This window comes from Pseudorca crassidens, chromosome 11 (genome assembly GCF_039906515.1).
Source record: "Pseudorca crassidens isolate mPseCra1 chromosome 11, mPseCra1.hap1, whole genome shotgun sequence".
Lineage (NCBI taxonomy): Eukaryota > Metazoa > Chordata > Mammalia > Artiodactyla > Delphinidae > Pseudorca > Pseudorca crassidens.
Genome location: NC_090306.1, coordinates 80,063,248 through 80,082,577, shown reverse-complemented (window position 1 = coordinate 80,082,577; position 19,330 = coordinate 80,063,248). Strand labels below are relative to the sequence as shown.

Below are 19,330 nucleotides of genomic sequence, written 5' to 3'. Positions count from 1 at the left end.
CTTCCCAGGGAGCCGGCCTGGGGCAGAGCCCCGTGTATGGAACCAACCCTGCCCTTCCCATCCTGTGATGGGAATTAAGCTTGGCCCCTTCACCATCCTTTCCTTCGTGAGACCAGACTCTCTGACCACGGCTGAGCTGTAGGCTTCTGCACCTGTGACCTCATTCCAGCCCCAAATCCCTCCCTAAGCCTGGAAGAAGTGAGCTGCCTTCCTGGGGAGGCATTAAGCCGGGTGGCTAAGAGCTCCCTGGTGCTGTCACACGAGCTATGGGATCTTCCTCTATGGAAGGAAGTCTTGTCTATCCTGTGTGCCCCAATTCCCCAGTACGCAAAACGGTCCTAAAGGTTCTCACCTCACGGGATTCAGTGAGAAAAAGGAAGCAAAGCTCTTAGCATGGTGGCTGGCACATTCAATAAATGGTAGTTATTATTATTACTTGACCCACAGGGCCTTGGAGGCACAGAGGAGGAAGTTACCTGGAGGTCACAGTGCTCGTGGCACCCAGGCCGATGTTTGGGAGGATGGGTAGAGCAGGAGGGCCAGGCCGTCAGAGTCCCACACCCTTGGGCACCTGGTTGGGGAGGTCCGGCCCTGCACGCCAGAGGGAATTATTCCACTGAAAATGAAAGTATCGCCGACGGGCCGGATGCCACTTCCTCCCAGGGAGCACGCTGGCCCCTCACCACCCCAAGTGCCCAAGACACTCCTGAGTCAGCACTGCAAAACCTTGACGAGGAATCCTCTGCTCAAGGGGGCCATTTGGACTCAGAGCGCAGATTCTGGGGACGCCTCGCCTTTTTAACGCCCAAGAGCAGCAAGGGCAAGGCTCTGACTAGGCTTCGAGGGCTCAGAATAAGAATCACAAGGTCCCAGAGAAAGAACTGGAAAGGGAGTTAAAACCAATGGCCACGCGCCTCATTTGGTGGGTAGAAAACGGATGCCCAGATGGAAAGGGCCGTACCTGGAGCCACGCAGCAAGCTGGGGCCGAGATGAACTTACAGCCCGAACCTGCTGCTTCTAACCAAGACTCCTAGGCCAGCGCTCCTCCTACTGCCCCCAGGTTCTCAAAGGCTGGGTGGTGCAACCACCTGCAGGAATTTGGAAACGTTGACTGCTGCGCCCCACCCTGAGCTTCTGACTCAGTGGCACGGTAGGTGGTGAGGCAGGAGCTGCCTTTTGAGACTGAGACCCAGGAACTGGGTGAGGGTCCTGCTGCCTCTGTTTCAGAGCAGCTGCGGCTGAAGCTAGGATGGAGGAAGCCAAAAATATTCACCCCAGAAATAAGCGCTCCACATCTCCCCAAAGTGTGTGATGATTTATACCAAGTAAACAGCAAAGAAGGCAGATTTCATTAATCTTAATAAATAGGCATTGCCTTGGGAGAGAAAAGGGTTGGTTAAAAAAAAAAAAAGGTTGTGCATCTACTTGTAAGATTACATTAAACATTAAACTAAGCACAGTCTATTTAAGGCACTGCTTTTTGGATCTAAACTTAAGTAGCACTGTTAAAACCTGTGGCACAGCAGTGTATCTTATTCAAACTTTAATTAGATTTCAGAACTAGCTACAAACACACAATTATGTAGTTTTGCTGGAATCTGGATGGCTGGTGAAATTGAAGAAGGGTAAGAGCGTCCGGCACCAGGGGCCTCGGAGGGCTGAATGAAGCCTGGGTTCAACAGAACACACTTCCTTTCCTACTAATATTTCATAATAATAATGGGCATCGTTTATGGAGTGCTTACTCAGTGCCAAGCAATTGGATACATTTTCTCATCAGTGCTTCAGAACAGCCCTAAAATATTCTTCCTCCAGTTGTACAGGTTATAAACCCAAGGCTCAGGCAGGTCAAGAAACCTGCTTGGGGCCTCTGGTAAGCGGGTGGAGTCTAGATTCAAACCGGGCAGCGGGCTCCAGGGCCTATCCTCTTAACCAATGGAATCTGTGCCAAGTTCACATTTGAAAAGATTTTAAGATTCAATTAGATTATAACCATGTTCACTTAACTGTAACAAAGTGAACTCAAGGGGCGGGCGGCTTTTTGGAGACTTGCTTTCATATGGGATAACTGGTTGGAATTGAATGTAATTAGCTTACAGAGAGCGTAGCGGTAGGTAAATGGCTATTTCCAAGATGCTTCAGAGGCCCTGAAAACAGTGTGTTTCCATCAGCATTTGAAATATGCCCTCCACTCAGCACACGTTCATTAACCACGTGAAGGTGGATGCAAAAGTCAAGGGGTATAAAGTTTCAGTTATGTAAGGTAAGTTCTAGAAATCTATCATACGACATTGTGCCAATAGATGACGCTGTTTTGTACACTGAAAAATCTGTTAAGAGGGTAGGTCTCACGTTAATTGTCCTCACTACAATAAAATTTTTAAAAAGTCTTACTCGAGGAAATTCTAAATGAATTGTACTTGCCTAGGCCAGTTACAGCAAAAACAAATTTTATTTTCCCCTCCATGTGCTCCTAGTAAGGACCAAGACTAAAAGTGGTTAAATGCTGACACCACAGAGTGCTCAGGATTTATCCTGGCAAAGACATCAGCATCTGCTAAAAACAGCTGCCTATACAGTCAGCTCTGACGCCACCAAGGGATGCGACACTTACCCGCAGAAAACCAGAAAGGCAGACGGACATCCAGTTTGTGAGGAGCTTTTCCACCACGGACTCTGTGCGTCTCAGCATGAGTTTAGGCTGCATGTTACTGCACTGCTCCATCAAGTCCCTGGTCAGCACCTCGAGGATGCTGGTTAGGTAGACCAGCTTAGTTTGCAGTGCAATGGTTAAGAAGGAAGCAAACAGACACCTATTTAAAAATAGAGCCTTGGTTACAACAGCCAAGACACGGAAGCAACCTAAGTGTCCATCAACAGACGGATGGATCAGAAGATGTGGTACATATATACAATGGAATACTATTCAGCCCTAAAAAGAAGGAAATCCTGCCGTTGGCAGCAACATGGATGGACCTTGAGGGCATCATGCGAAATGAAATAGAGAAAGACAAATACTGTATGATCTCACTTATATGTGCGATCTGAAAAAAAACAAAACAAACCTCAAACTCAGAAAAAGAGATGTTTGTGGTTATCATGCTGTACACCTTAAACCTATACGGTGCTGTATATCAATTATATCTCAATAAAACTGAAAGAGAAAAAAAAAGAAGATATACAGATGATGGAAAAAAAGCATATTGAAAAAAACCAGAGTCTTGATTAAGCAGGTTAATCATCAGCTGTGGCTTGCCTGGTGCCGATAGCAGTTTCCAAGGAAACTTGAGGGGTCAGGCAATGGGATGCTAACGGGGTGCTGCCCTGTGGGTGCTTTTTTTTAACATCTAAGTTTCAACTACCTTTGTCCTCGATCCATAAAAACCACACAGCAATGTTAACTTCCGGTCATTTTATATGGTTTTCAGCATTTTCTAGTTGACTTTAAACTAGAGCGGTAACAAGAAGTGAATGTCTTCCCTGAATTTTCAGGGTGTTTTTAAAAATAGAAAACAGCACACTTCTGCTTTTTGACTCAGGACTCATGTGTTTTCTTGGTATTGGGTTTTTTTAGGGTGCTTTTTGAGGGGGGGTGTCACATGTGTGTGTCTCTTCAAAATAGAATTTGTGTTAGAGCGTTGTGATCTGAAATGGAAAGAAACATCAGGACTGCATGGTGACCCAAATCAACCAGCCTCTGGAGAGATGCATGTCCTCAGATACCAAGCTCAGGTTGTAGTTCCAAAACAAAATGAGAGGCTCAGGTTTTATTCTTTCTACTTAATGGCTTTCAAAGTATAAACAAATGGGCTGATACCTGTCCTTCACTGAAAAGTTCTTCTGCTTTTCAAGAGTGTGGATGACAGTAACAAGGAAACTTTTATTACAAATTAGGGCATCCAAAGCTGTGAGACTTTCATTCTTGTTGTTGGCATCTCTGTTCTGAAAAAAATACAACATAATATAGATAATATATAAACTTAAAGTTAGAAAGTAGATCCACAATGGGTTTTCCAAGACAATGAGTTATTTAATATCAAATTCGTGATCCCAAAATACCCACAATAACAATTCAAAGTAATAATGGAGATGATGATAACACTATGAAAGTCAGGCAGTCATGAGCGAAAAATGAAAACTTATAGACTTACATGCATATCTTCAGTGAAGATGTGTGTGAAGCCACCTGACTGAGAGGAAGGAGACACTTTTATTATTCATAACAACCAAAGGAAATGAAGAGTGTATTTTTGTCACAATACCCGAGTCCATTTTAATGAGACACTATTTGCTAATCTGAAGAGCCCCTGGGCTTATGTTCACAGCATATCTTCTACATAATAAATAATTGTTCAGCTCTCAAGAAACACCAGTGACTTCTGAAAGCCTCTAAGAATATTTATCATTGCATCAGTTCTGGTTTTGGTAGGTGAAGGCATCTCACACTTTAAAAGAACTGACTCAAAAGTTAAAGAAGTGGTGGTGAAAGATTATGCAAATGTACAGACCACTCCTCAAGCAATTTACCTTCTAAGGATAAATACTGAGTTGTGTTGGTAAGTTTATACAAGTCTTAGCTTAGAAGCATTTACTGTCTGGATACACATTGTCATTCAAGAAGGGGTGGAGGGGGGTGGGTAAAAGCTAGAACCTGGAGTCAAACAACTTGGGTTCCAATCCTGGTTTTAATCACCTACTGGTCACATGACTTTGGACAAGTCATTTAACCTCTCTGTGCCTGACTTTCCTCATCTGAAAAATGGGAACAATAATGATTCTCACCTCACGGGTTAGGTGTGAAAATAAAATGAATGAATACACAGTAAGTTCTTCATGTCAGCTATCATTATCGGTTTTTGCTTTCTTTTTTTAATCACTAATTTACAGCAAACTAGACCACAATGCTGTTGCCCTGCTGGTTTGTAAAAATATTTTAAAGTGTTATGCTCTGTAGCTCTTGAATATAAACTTTGGGGTTTCCTTTAATGTACAATATCATAAATCATATTGGAATTAAACGACTAAATTTTAAAAAGCATGCTAACACTTTAAATGAGTCAACAGGATGAAAATATAAATTCAAACATTCATTTATTTAAAAATTTTTTGGTAATACTTGAAACTTTGGGCTACTTTTATATCTTATTTAAGTAAATTTCTTCTGCAGAGAATTTTTGCCTTATAGTTTCAAATTTGTTAGCCCAAGTAGAAGACCTCAAACTATTACCTCATACTCTCCCCTGGTAATAAGCAGAAAAATCAGACCCTGGGTTTGCAGTTTCTAGTTCCTCATATTTTTCTGCTGAACCAACCTTATGCCAATAGGCAATTTAAACAGATTGAGGACTTCCCTGGTGGCACAGTGGTTAAGAATCCGCCTGCCAATGCAGGGGACACGGGTTCGAGCCCTGGTCCGGGAAGATCCCACATGCCGCAGAGCAACTAAGCCTGTGCGCCACGACTACTAAGCCTGCGCTCTAGAGCCCATGAGCCACAACTACGGAAGCCCGTGCGCCTAGAGCCCGTGCTCCACAACAAGAGAAGCCACCGCAATGAGAAGCACGTGCCCTGCAACGAAGATGCAACGCAGCCAAAAATTAATTAATTAAAGAAAAAACTTAAAAAAAACCCAGACTGATTCTTGACCTTAAATAGAGAAATACCGCTCTGGCTCCCTGGGTTTCAATGTTCCTTCCTCCTTTCATTCAAATTCTTCTCCTCTAGGTGGTTAGGTGCTCTGCTTACCCTTATTTCTTCTATTTTCAGCACAACAAAGATGCCAATATAATGAAAAGCAAGGCTTTAAAAGCCAAAAACCAACTAGCAGGGCAAAGAACTACCGGTAATGCCTTGGTCTCTGAGAAGCTACCATCTCCTCTGGGCTTTGCCTATTGTTAACCGAGTAGGTGTTGATCACCCAAGGTCTCCCTCCGCCACCCAACCTCCAGGCCTAGAGGATGTGGCTCCTGATCTATCAGTAAAGGGCCGCTCAACAGCAGGACCTACCTTCAGCCTAGAATGCATTTCAACTGGTGTTGTTCTAATGGAGTATCTTCCCTTGTTCTCTAGATCTTTTCTTAACTGTGACAAATTCAGTTTTAACTTAGGTCTTCTCAATAGGGTTCTGAAAAATGTATGCTTGTTTTTCCTGTGTCTTCTTCTGACATCAGTTTCTATAGTTTTCCCAGTTGTCTTTCAAGATTCTACATAACCCTGAGTTAAATCAGTTTGCCTTCTTGCACCTCTCTCTTCTGAGATAACACAGCATTGTTCCTAGGAATTTTTTTTTTTTTTTTAAACACTCGCAACAGCATTCCTTTGCATTCATCACTCTATCTTGCTCTTGATGACCGAATTTAGAAGATAGGAAAACTTTTTCTTTCAGGCCACAGATTACTCTCTTCAGCACTCAAGGGCAATCATTAACTGTAAAAGCCCACAGAGTACTCCTGTAGATGGTAGAAATCTCTCCTTTTATTGCTATTAAATTCTTAATGGGGATCTCAGATAGCTGGGAAATAGGACTCTTGGTGCAACCTTTGCTGAGGCCCTGCACAGTCATCATGATTCAGGGAATTAAACTCCCCTCCCTAGGCAGTATTCTGCCATAGAAATGAAGGAGGTGGCAAATGGCAAGTCGTGGTGCCTGCTATTATTGGAGGATAACTTAAAAAAAAATACAAGTACTAAAAGCTAAAGTCTTATTTCTAGCCTTCTTGATTTACAACACTAAGGCTTGGACAAAAAAAAGAAAATATGGTGGGTGTTTTATGGAGGTATCCCACCCTCCAGACACAGCATCACATATCATGGTGTCTGCTTCTAGAATTATAGAGAAACTGGAAATTGCTTACTGCCTGTGTCTGGGTTTCTGAACTCTAGGCTTCTGGCCAAATGTAGCTGAGAAGCTGATGGTAAGGTGATACAAGCTCTCTTTTGGCCTGGAGAGATTTTCTGGCTTTGCTTAGAAGTCTAGATTTAAATGTAATATGTAATTGGTGTTGATGTGTTCCAGAGGTTGGGCCTTGCTGTGGTCACCCGTTCTGGACAAAAAAAAAAAAAAGGGCAATATGGAGGAACTGGGGTACCGGGACTTGGAGGTGATGGTAGGAGGATGAGTGTACCTCGCCAAAGACTTGGGAAGGTAAATGAGGAAGGCTATGCGAGTGGGTGAGAAAATGGAGGTGTTAGAACGTGAGACCGAAAACCCAAAGGGTTAAGCAGACTACTCCTCGGATCCTAGAACAAATTAATTAATCATTTCATGCAGCTATTTCCACTAAATGAGGATGACACAAACTGATCAGCTGAAGAATAACTGCTGGAGAGAACCATAAAAACTCTACATTGCTAAAAATGGCTGCTATTAACTCAGATTCTACACGTGTCTACTTTTCTCCCTCTTGGCCAACAGTACTTTTCATTTCCAATTGAGAAGTAATAGTGAATAATCTAGTAGCTGCAATGTAAGTCATGCAGATAAACACAACAAACTGGCCAGCCCACGATTTATTGATTTTTAAATAAACTAGCTCACTTCCCAGCTACAAATTCAGTTCTAAACTGGTAGTAAAATAAAGCAAAAAAATCATCACTTTGAACTTGTGTCCCTCCTAGGTTTTTGTTACTGGACAACGAGTAATTGCCAGTGACCCATCACTGCTTTATACCCTAATCAATCCAATTAATAGTTATCCTCCTCCCTGCTCTGCTGAGGTTTAAGCCATTATTCTGTACCAAGCACATTATCTACCGCTGCCTTGGAAGGAAACACTGTTTTTGACAGTAGCAACAAGCACCTTCATTATTATTCAAGACTCAACCTTAGGAATATGATCGATGCTCTTTTACCTCAGGGAAGAAAGTTCTCAGAGCAAAATGTTTGTAGTCAAGGAAGGGAACAGTTCCAAAACTATCAACCACATCCAATTTATCCATCTGCAGCTCAGCAAAGCCTGCAAAACAGAATCCCAAGAGCAATATTTTAACTCAGAAAACGATGGATAAGATCTTCTGCTGTTTTGTCTAACACGGAGTATGACCTTGGTTTTCATTAAAGAAGAAACAGTAGATAATTACTTGGTTGGCTGCAGAGAAGAGCTGAAATAAAACACAAAGCCGGGCCTAGACCCTGCTGTTCAGTTGTCTTCTATACAAACAGCTCTCATTACTGTGGCTGGTTCCGTTTAAGGGTTAAAAAAAAAAAAGGGGGGGGGGCTTGTTTTTCTACAAATAAAATTTTGGAGCCTACCGTCACGTATCTCTTTCCGGAGCTCGCTCTCCAGGAGCTCCAGCTGTTGGCTCTGTTTGCGACTCAGTTCCTTCGATTTGTGCCTGGTCACTCCCACAGCCGCTGTGGAGACAGAGATCCAGCATGAGACTGACAAAAAGGAAAACAGAACCAACCTGTACAGTCCTTTACAGAGGAGGCGGCAGAGGGAGAGCGAGAAAGGCTAGCCTGGAAGAGGTGGAATTTCTAAGAAGAAAGATTCCCAGTGAGGGGTCACTCTACAGATGAAGATGCTCAAATGCAACAGAAAAACCCCCCAAAACCCCTACTCATCTTCAAAGTAAAAAACTACATCCAATAACCTTCACTTGGAACCAAAGATCCCAGCTGGCTGAAAAGGAATGAAACAAGCCAAGTTTCCCTACAGCCACAGGCCACTTAATATTGTTCTGTTCTTTTTTAATGTTTCTAAACATCCCTAGAGAAATAAAGTTGAGCCTTAAATGCAGAAAAAAACCCCACACATCCACAGTGAGTTACATGAGCCAAACTTGCATAGATCAAATGGGGTGACAGGATGAGTGGTCCCCAGTGAACCCTTGTATCTGGATATTGCTTCTTTCTCCACTTCATTTTGCTTCTAACTCTGCTGTAGATGCAGTAAACCGAACAAGTTCGGCACTCGGGTTCATGTCCCCGCTCTGCCATTAACTAGCTGTGCGACCTCAGGGAAGTTCCTTGGCATCTCTGTGCCTGGCTGCCTTATCTATTCAAGTGCCTGCCTCCTCGTGACACTGACAGGATTCTAGGAGGTAACTCACAGAAAACATTTAGATCTTATTTTTAAAAAAGCATATGTAGCAATTGTCAACTCTCATTATTATTCTCAGAAGTTTTTCCTCTTTTAATAGAAATTTCATGATGAAAGAATCCTGCTAGATGTGAATGATGCTGGAGGAAACAAAATTCAATACAGCTGTGTGCTGGACCACTTCATAAAGTCAACAGTCTTAATCATAACGTGCATCATGTATCTTCAAGAGAGGGTGGAGCAGGCAGGGATTCTCAAATTTGCTTGACTGTGGAGCCCTCTTTCCAGGAGCATCACTTGGGACCGCTGGCACTCAGACCACCCTTTAGGCAGCACCAGCTCACTGCCTGAAAATGGAGCTAGCAGGCCACGTCCACAAAGCAGGGAGTTTTTCCTGGCTGAAATCTCCAGGGGAAGCTACAGGGGGTGTTTTGTAGGTGGCAGCCTTAGGCCAGGCGTGTATAGTGTTTTCACTAATGATGTGATCGATGGTCTGAAGAGTACACTTACTCAAGCTGCTAAGGACACATGCCTCCATGGAATCATGGTAAGAAGGGGAGGAGAATTTTAAACAGCTTTGCAGATACCAATGAAACCAAAAGTGATGTGTCAGATGGAGCCCACTTCACCTGAAAGAGCATAAACAATCTCTACCAACAAAGTGAAGGGAGAGGAATGAAGGTTCGCAGAGAGCCCAGGAAGAGATCAGAGGTTTCTGGGAAGTCACAAAGTAGATGTGACTCCATGATGAGACTGCTCTACCTAGAGCTGCCTGACAGCAGCGGATCCTCAAAATCGAGCTCAGCGTTTAGAATTTACAAGTAATCTTATTTGAAGCCAGCAGCGGCCAGGACTTTATTAAAATATCAGGCCCAATTCTGGATTCTAGATGCATTAATAGTGGTGGATAACTTGGAGAGAGCTTTAAAAATACCTGAAATGATCATCAACAGTACAAAACAGGGTCTCTGCAAAATGAATTCATTCCATTAGGCTAGTTAACAATACACACAAATCCTTCCTTCACTGGACTGGGAACTAGCCAAGAGAAAGGACCAGGACTGAACTCATCTTCCCTAAGTCCAAAGCCTTGCACAGCTATCAGCAACATAACAGGTGCTCAATAAACGTCAGGTAAGTGCGTGCAGGGATAGACGAATGAGTGAGTGAGTGAGTATACGGAAGGAGACCTTAGCAACTATTAGCCAAAGACCATTAGAGAGGCGATGCCTGCATTAAATCAAGGAATATGATGGGCTCCATAGCTTTGGAGGAGAGCTCTCTTTTTTAAGGAGGACAAGAGGAAACAGACTTAAAATGAAAAGCAGCTCAGAAACAGAGGTCAAAAACTGAATGGCTACAGGGACCAGGTCCTCAGATGAGGTAAGTGGCCTGGGTGGAGACAGTAGGGAGTGGTGGAGACTATGGCAAAAGCTCAGTGAACACCTGCCCTCTCTCTAGGGGTAGCTGCTCCTCAGCTCCAGCAAACTGATATTATGGAAAAATTAGGATCCAATGATCCAGATCTTTCAAATTTTCAAGAATCGCCTAATTTTAAAATGTTGTCAATTACTTCACATTTTTAAAAATGCTACGTGGGCCAAACAAAACACATCGGTTGGCCAGATTTCACCCAGTGAGCAACCACCATGGGATCACTGTGCTTGGATGAGCCTTGGAACATTTTAATAGACGGTATAGATCACACTTCCAAAACACAGTTCTGCCAGGAAAGACAGGGCTGGGGTAGGGGTGAGGGGCGGGGTTTGCTGGGATGAGAAGGCAGGATGAGATGACCAAGTCTTGGAGCCCCACATCCCAGAGGAATTCTGAGGAAACAATGTAAATGGGACATTTGTCATCACAATTCACAGGTTCAGGGAAGCAAAGTGGATTATATTTCTCAAACACCAAGATACCAACCATCTTTGTAATCCAGCCTTTTATTAATGAAGCATCCTAAAAAATGTTTAGAAAGCCCTCAACGTGTACCTATTAGTCCTTTCCCAAAGTTTTGATCTGGGTTTTCATCCATTGATACTTAACTGAAGCCAACAGCCCCTGAAGGCTGAAAGCCTTCCTGCCTGCCGAGGCCCCAGGGAATAATTTCTCTGACAAAATTAAACAGGGCACTTACCAAAAATGACAATCACTAGCAAGACGGGCAGCCCAATCAGAAAATACCAAGTGGAAATAACCGATTCCCGCTCGACGTAGAGTTCCAGGTTTCCCAGTTTGACCTAAGGGGACAAAGAGGTGGGGTCGAGGTGGGAACCACATCTAGGTACACAATTTTTCCCCCCAAATGGCTTTCTCCAAGATACAAAAAGAGGTGGCAAGCTAGGTAGGATATCCGAGTTCAAGTCCCGTCTCTGGGCAGATTAGCTATGTGAATTTCAGCCAATCAAGAACATTCCCTGTGCCTTGGTTTCTGGATTCAGCTCCAATCAGTTGCAGGGCTAGACCCACAGATTTTACACTTTGGTCCTCTTTGCCCTGGGGGTTTTAAACTGCAGGAATGGGGGCGATAAAGAGATAGTAACCTGTGGGTAAGACACCCTCTTACCCCTGGACTAAGGAAGTAATCCAACTTTTTAACCTCTTCTACATCTTGTGTTTTCTTGATGGGCCTATTTTGAAGGAAGCATTCTGTGGGAAAAACCAGTTTGGCAATGCTGCTGGGATGATCCCTGAGGGGCTTTTCCAATTTTAGGTTTTGATTATAAAAGTTTGTAAAACTTGTAAAGGGAAAAACTCTATACCAAGCCTTATTTTTGCATTGACACACATATAAGTATTGAGGAACATTACCATCCTGGGGGCCACGGCTGCCCCTGTGGAAGTATCTGTGCAAAGTGGCTAGAGTGCAGACTCCAGGCCCAGACAGCCCAGGTTCTAAGTCCCAGTCCAGAGAATGAACCCGGGCCCTCGGCAGTGAGAACACGAGTCCTAACCACTGGACCGCCAGGGAGCTCCCCCTTGCTGTCCTTCCCAGCTGTAGGAGCTTGCGTGAGTCACCTATCCGTGCAGCTCTCACTTTCCCCATCTCTAAAATGGGACGCTGTTACGCCTCTTCGGAGGGTTGTCGTGAAGGCGAAACGTGCCGGCATTTGTTTGTAAGCAAGTTCCTGGCACTCCCGCTCAGAGCTCTCCAGCGGACTCCTGGAGCTCAGAGCCAAGTCCCCACAATGACCCCCAATTGGCTCTCCACGCTCCCCCTGTTAATGCTCTCACCTCCTTGGAATACTCCCCGCCTTGTTCCTTCCACTCCGCCACACTGGTCTCCTTGTTGCCCTTTAACAGCACCAGGGAGGCTCCTGACCCAGGAACTTTGCAACCTGTGGTTCCCTTTGCCTAGAACACTCTACCCCAGATGGCCCACAGCTCATGCCCCTCGTATCCCTGAGGTCCTGATTCAAACGTCGTCTTGGCAAAAGCCCTTTTCTGGCCGCCATCGTAAACCTTGCAGCACTGCCCCTCACCTCCTGCTTCATTTTTCTTCGTAACAGTTACCACCATCTAACACATCTTCAATTTATTTTCTATACTACCTGCGTTTTTAGGTAAGATCCATGAAGGCAGATATTTTGGGGGGTGGGGGCGGTAGGCGGGTCTGTTTACTTCTCTGCTATGTCCCTATGTCCCAGTGCAGGCACTCAGGAACTAGTCCTGGATAATGAAGGGTGCTACCATTTGCTCTTCTCAACTAACCAGACACGTGGGACCCCTTGTGAGTTTAGCTGCTGTTATTCATTTTATAATTATTACGACCCTCTTTACCGTACAACAGACGGACCAAGGGAGGTTCAGCTAAAGCCAACTTATCTAAGGCCACACAGCTATTAACTGGTGCAGCTGAGACACAAACACATTTTTTTGTTTTGCCTTCCAGGTGATGTTCTTTTTTCTTATCCTTTACCCAATTACTTATGACTCTAGATCATAAAGCGTTTTGGAGGGGGGGATATAGACTGTGCAGAGTCTCATATGGCATGAATACTATAAACGGAGGTTTCTAATATGTTTCCCTTCACCACGGTCTCCTGTCTTTATTGTGGGACATAAATATACCAGTGATGGGACGGACCCTCAAACGTGTCTGGGAAAAGATTAAATGCAGTGAGTCTGACTTCATGGTGGAGGAAGCAGCCCATGACCCCTAGATTATCTGGTCCCCATTAGACTCCACTGCCACTTTCAGTATGCCAGGGAAGCCCCCATTCTGGGTGTCTGCCAAGACATGCCACCTCTGCGTTTGGGCAAAGAATGACAGCTCGCTCGTCAATGGGTCTAGCGATTCTGCTGCAGATGCTGCGGTCTAAACGTACGGCTAGAACAAAAGCTATCAAGACTCATTAGTATCATAAACAATGGTGTGCTCAGTGCTTTGACATTCCAATGGCACAGGGATGGGTTCTGCAAGCTATTCTGGAGGAATAGTGTTTGGGCCTACAATACCAGCTTTGTTTATCTTCACTGAAAGTGAAGATCTAACGATCCATAAAAGATTCTATTCTGGCTTCTGGTTTAGCCAAGGAATCCCCCCTCCCCCCGCCCCACACCAAATAAGGTAAAACTGACGGGTAGGACTGTCAGGCAACCTACGCGAACTTTCTTGGAAGAGGTGGCGATGCTGTTTGCCGCAGTGATGCCTTTAATTTTGCAGAAGATGGTGGTGAGATCTTGATTTCTAGTAATATTTTCAAAACTGCAATTTAATTGCTCATTTTCTCCATGAAAGAGAGTAATTTCAATGTCTTTCTTGGAAATGTTGAAGTTATCATTTTCTTTCTGTGAAGAACAAGGTGAAGATGAAGAAGTCAAGGCGTGTGTGGAAACTCACAAACGTAAGACACCTTCCCTGTGGAGGGGAGCACATCCTCCAACCCGAAATGAGAGAGACATACTTGAATTTTGACTTCCAATTCTGTGTCCACCTCAGGTTCAGCCCGGTACCCTGTAAATCTGGGGTCGTCAAGGTACTGCAAGCTTCCACAATCCAAGTAGGTCTCCTGGACCCTGAGCTTCACAGTGACATTCGTACGCCCTTTTGAACTCTTTAAACTGGGGGCTAAAAATCTGCAGTGAGTCGCCATACAATATTCAGAGACCTGAGGGAGAAGGAAAGAGCATTTTGACAGCTTCATTAATGAATTTCAGCTCTGGGATTGAAGAGCTAAGTGACCTGGGCAACTGAACCTCTCTGTGCCTCTGTTTTCTCCTCTGTAAAATGGGGATAACAGCATACCCACCTCATGGGGTTGAATTAACTCTAAATTAAATGAGATGAGGTCTCACTAAATTAAATGAGAATATCCATGCAAAAATGCTTACAAATCCATGCAAAAAAGCACTCAACAAATGCTAATATGATTATTAATATTATTAGTAATAATGAAAGAAGAAGGTGATACAATAGGAAAAAAGGGTACTCGGAAGAGAAGTCAGCTAGAGAAAGGGGAAGACTGCACCAACGGGCCTGCGTGTCCTTCAAGACGTCAAGGCTGAGTCCTGGGAAACTACAGGAAGGGAGGAGCCCGTTCTTCGGCAAGGCTGGCTGCAGGCTTGCGTCTGCTGGCTCAATCACTCTGTGCTGGCGAACCCCTGTGCTTTAGCAGAAATCACTAACCACAAGAGGAAAAGGCTTTGCAGGCCTAACAAAAAGTAGAGGAAAACAAAAGTAAAAGGGACAACACAGCTCCCATGAAAGAAAGAGCACGAAGATGGGAAACCACGCAGAAAGGGTGGCCCACTTTACAGGCTTATTTAAAACAAACAAGCGAACGTAAATACTGTCATTTTCAGGTGTGCAGAGAGTTGGGCAGAGAAAGCTGCTGGGAGAGGGGAGGTTGACAAACGTTCTCAAGAAGAGCAGCTAAGGCTCCTAAAAGGAAATTTGCCAGATGGGGATTTTTCCTCTTTGTTATTTGCTGTCTAACTAATGTTGGAATTTTAAAAAGAGGGTGGGAAGAAGCAACAGGTGGGAAAATGTGATGCAAGGCACTGAGATGTGGACAAGCAGAACCTCCCTTCACCTTTAACGCCTTTCCAAACGACGGCCCTGAATCTCTCATTCACATCTCTGGCGACATGAAGAAAACCACAAAACCCACTGCCTCAGCCCTCTCAACAGCCAGAACCCCAGCAGGCTGGCTTTCTGCTGAAGACGCCTTCTAGAAAGATTCCTGGTGATAGGGTCACCCTAACCTCATTATTCTCTACTCTCTAAATTTCCATACCAGTGTCATCCGAAATGCTCTTTTTCTCTAGTTTCTGAGCAACTTCTTGGCCACCTTCACTGGCCATCTTGTTTTCTTTCACTCCTTAAAATTAAGCTGTTCTGCAAGATTCCATCTCAGGCGCTCTTTTCTTCTTCCTTTGTGCCCCCACTCCCAGGATGTCGTTCACATTCTCCTTCTAGCGACCATGCTACAAAGATGACCCGTCATCTCCCCACCATCCCTAGATACCTGCAAGAGCATCCTTATGGGTCTCCCAGGCTTTTTTTCAGTTACTGCCTCTCCATATGATCCTATGCACCATCGCCAAAATCATCATCATCGAGGGTACCTATCCTCATGTCACTCCCTGCTCAAAGATCTTCAATCCCTCCCCACTGCCTACAGAGTTAAGGGCAGACTTTTCAGTCTGATCCTCTCTTCCGGCCCAGCGTGGCTTTGCAGCCGTCCCTCTGGCTCATTCCCGACCCATCCTCTCGGCTCCAGCAGAGCAGGACTCACCAATATTCCCATCAGGGGCCTGTGAGTGAGTGTCTCCTCTGCCCCCCTGCTTCTACCTGCTCATACCGCTCCACTCCACAGACATGCTGAAATCTGCTCTAGTTTAATTTCTCTTTCATGTGAAAACACACAGTGGGGTATCTGAGCTGGAAGGGAACCGGAGGACCTAGAACTTCAACACGGCCTGTGCGCTCAGCTTTCCATCCCAGTGGAGACTACCCGTCTCCCTCGGTGAAGGCAGCGTGACTCTCTTTTTCACCTTTTGTCCCTGCAGCCAGGAAAATGTTTGGCCCACAGTAGGTGCTCAGTGAATTCTACTTGATATAGGGACAGCACTGGGGAGGGAGAGCAAGTTCACTCACAAATGCAGGCAACGCCTCTGGTAAGAGGGTCAGTCTCTACGAACCACTCAACAGGATGTGTTGACATCGTGGAGATGGGGCCTGGAATCAGATACAACATGAGGCTTGGAACTGGCTCTGAAGGGTGTCAGGACTCGGACATGTGTATGACAAGGATCTAGGAGGACTTAGGAAGGCCTCCTGGACCTAGACCTGAAGCCACCCTGGTTCCAAGCGGAGGCCGGGTCTGTGGCCACTAACATGCCTGCCAGCTTTGGCAGGTAGTGGTCCGGCTGGGTCTCAGAGAGGCTGTTATCTTCACATCTCTCATGAAGGAGGGACAGAAAGGGGAAGAGAGAATGGGGAGAGCCTTCGAGAAGAGCCTAGAAGTGCACTCAGAGGCCCCGACTTGTCTCTGAAGTTCATCATTTCCCACAACGAGGCCCGTGTGTGAATCGTGTTGGGCTAAGAACTAAGTGGGGCTGAGGGCCAGACCCCTGTGCGGGGACAGGAAAGGCAAGAGGAGGTGAGGTCAGAAGGAAGGCACCAAACCAGGTCAAAGAGACAAGGGCAAGAGAAGGAGAAGCACTTGACAGCATCTCTGGGACTTCCACAGGTCACCTCACCTCTGAACCACAGCGTGCTCTGTGTGGTGGGACCACTACCACCTACTCTCCACAGGAATGCTCTTCCTTCCATCACACCTCAGCCACTCACAAGGCATTCTCACACGTATTCACAAACACTGTCTCATCAAGGTGACTTGTTACACAGGGAGGAGATGGCAGGTCTTGTCGTATCACCTCTCTTCCCTCTGTGCCACACCTCGAAACTCTCAACTCCAAGTCTGAGGTCTTATTATTTCCATTATAGTACAGATGGTATTTATTATAGATCATGCAACAGGTAAAAGCTTATGACAGCACAAAGGCACAGGAACAAAAAATATACCCCCACATATCTGAGTGAGATGAAAACAAAATCATCCTTGAAAATAACTATTATTACAAAGCAGCTGAAGACTTACATTTATGTTTCCTTTTAGCTCGTGTGAAATGATTAAGTTGTCAATTACATCAAAATTTCGACCCATGATGGTTATATTTTGACCACCACTGCAAGGCAAGAAGCAATGAGAGGAGTTTCATAGATAAACACACAGGCATTTTGCATTTATGAATAAAACCATCCATTTATTCGTACTCAATATTAAACTCAGTTATGTTTGAGAGCAAATTAATAAATTCTAATTTCAAACGCACGACAGCTTAAAAAGTCTTTTCATGATACTGACAGTTTTTAAGATACATAAATATAAAAATTCAGGTTGGATCCTGTTTTAATTCTAAGAAAATGTCCAAATTCTTGTATAGAATTTTGAGTTTTGCTGTGTCATGTTTCCACATATAATTAGATCATCAGCTGTACCTTGAAAAGATTTCACTAAATAGAATTTTGTTTGATTACTGTTTAATCTATATGAAGACTTCAATCTAACAGCTTTCAAAATCAAACTCCCAACCTACCGATTATATTTTATGTAGGGAGACAGGGAATACTTTGGACAAGGTAAAATTATAAATGACATTATAAGTCTAAATTCCTATTGGTAAACCACGTAAGTAACATTTATGTCCTATCTCTCTGAAACTAAGCCAAATAATTTCACATATTCTTAGCACATAATTGCATTTAAGCAAAGTGGTCATTAGATGTGAAATAAACAGCTGTCCACAGCTCTGGCCACCCTTTCCCGTTCACATAGGTCACTAAGACGCTCATTCCAGGGGACAGGAGCCTGGATAGGTCAGCTCCATCGGCCAGCCGAGCCCATGATGACAAGACCAGGAGGTGGGCACAAGCAGGCCAATTTGTGTAGGGCAGAGGGACGACATTAAGCCCTGAACCTTCCAGCCACAAGGGGGAAGAGCTGAGCTGGCCTTGCGCCAGCCTGTCACCATTACTAGAAAACCAGGCCAGGTGTGCTCCACCACCGGTCAGACTGCAGAGCCATGTTCTGCCAAGAGACACGGGCTCAGAATGTCACAGGTGACTGGACATTAAGAATCCTCATGTTGGGCTTCCCTGGTGGCGCAGTGGTTGAGAGTCCGCCTGCCGATGCAGGGGACGCGGGTTTGTGCCCCGGTCGGGGAGGATCCCACATGCCGCGGAGCGGCTGGGCCCGTGAGCCATGGCCGCTGAGCCTGCGCGGCCGGAGCCTGTGCTCCGCAACAGGAGAGGCCACAACAAAGAATCCTCTTATTTTACAACAAAGGAGAACACTGGTGGCTCAGAGCACAGCACCCTGGGCCAGACTGCCCCGAACCTGCAAGTTGTCTGAATGCTCCCCACCTCAGTTTCCTCATTGGCAAAAAGGGCTGCTCATAGCGGACCCCTTAGGCTTGTGAGGATTTCTGAGTCAACAGATCCAACACACCAGGCATGTGGGGAGTGCCGCATCGATGTTTGCTTTTATTTATAGGAAGGATTGAGACCCACGGCAGAGAGTGCCATGCTGGAGCACTGGTTTGGACATTTCAGCTTTCCTCATGCCACTATTACAGGCAGAATCCAAGTCCCAACACCCAGTACCTCAGCATGTGACTATATTTGGAGATAGGACCCTGAAAGAGGTAATTAAGGTTAAATGAGGTCATTAGGGTGTGCCCTAATGCAACACGACAGGTGTCCTTATAAAAAAAGATTAGGACACAGGCAAGCACAGAGGGAGGACCATTGTGAAGGCACAGACAGAGGATGGCCCTCTACCAGCCTAGGAGAGAGGCCTCAGAATAAATCAACCCTGAAAGCGCCTTGATCTTGGACTTCTAGCTTCCAGAAATGTGATGCAATACATTTGTGTGATTTAGCCACCCAGTCTGTGGCTCTGTTATGGCAGCCCTAGCAGCCTAATACATCCACCGCTCACTTCATCTTAAATAGGAATATCAGAAGTGATTTTCTTCTTTTTCTTTTTTTTTTTTTAAAACAAAGCTGCATCTGTAGTTTCACCTAGACAGTACTTTGAAAGTTAGCTTCATGCTGTGTTAGGAGGAGAAACTATCTTTAGGGTTATATTCTAAAATCTGAATGTGAATTTAAATTCAGCTAAGGGGGAGTGTCTTTTTTTTTTCTTAATGTAAGAGTCACCTGAAAAGAGTTTCTCTGGAATGTCCATCTCTCACTTAGGGCACATCTTTGAAATGT

General features: G+C 44.8%; 1 protein-coding gene across 3 annotated transcripts in view; it reads right to left on the bottom strand.

Annotated features, from left to right (window-relative positions):
• Nucleotides 1-19,330, bottom strand: part of PLXNC1 (plexin C1) — a 140,508-nt gene that overhangs the window by 36,985 nt on the left and 84,193 nt on the right. For all 3 annotated transcript variants that reach the window (XM_067697555.1, XM_067697556.1, XM_067697554.1), the window contains exons 12-20: nt 17,151-17,238; nt 13,950-14,153; nt 13,648-13,833; nt 11,180-11,282; nt 8,253-8,354; nt 7,853-7,956; nt 4,153-4,191; nt 3,819-3,943; nt 2,616-2,814 (exon numbers count right to left, since the gene is read on the bottom strand). In XM_067697555.1, the coding sequence (XP_067553656.1) occupies nt 2,616-2,814; nt 3,819-3,943; nt 4,153-4,191; nt 7,853-7,956; nt 8,253-8,354; nt 11,180-11,282; nt 13,648-13,833; nt 13,950-14,153; nt 17,151-17,238 (1,150 nt within the window). The remainder of the gene's footprint in view (nt 1-2,615; nt 2,815-3,818; nt 3,944-4,152; nt 4,192-7,852; nt 7,957-8,252; nt 8,355-11,179; nt 11,283-13,647; nt 13,834-13,949; nt 14,154-17,150; nt 17,239-19,330) is intronic.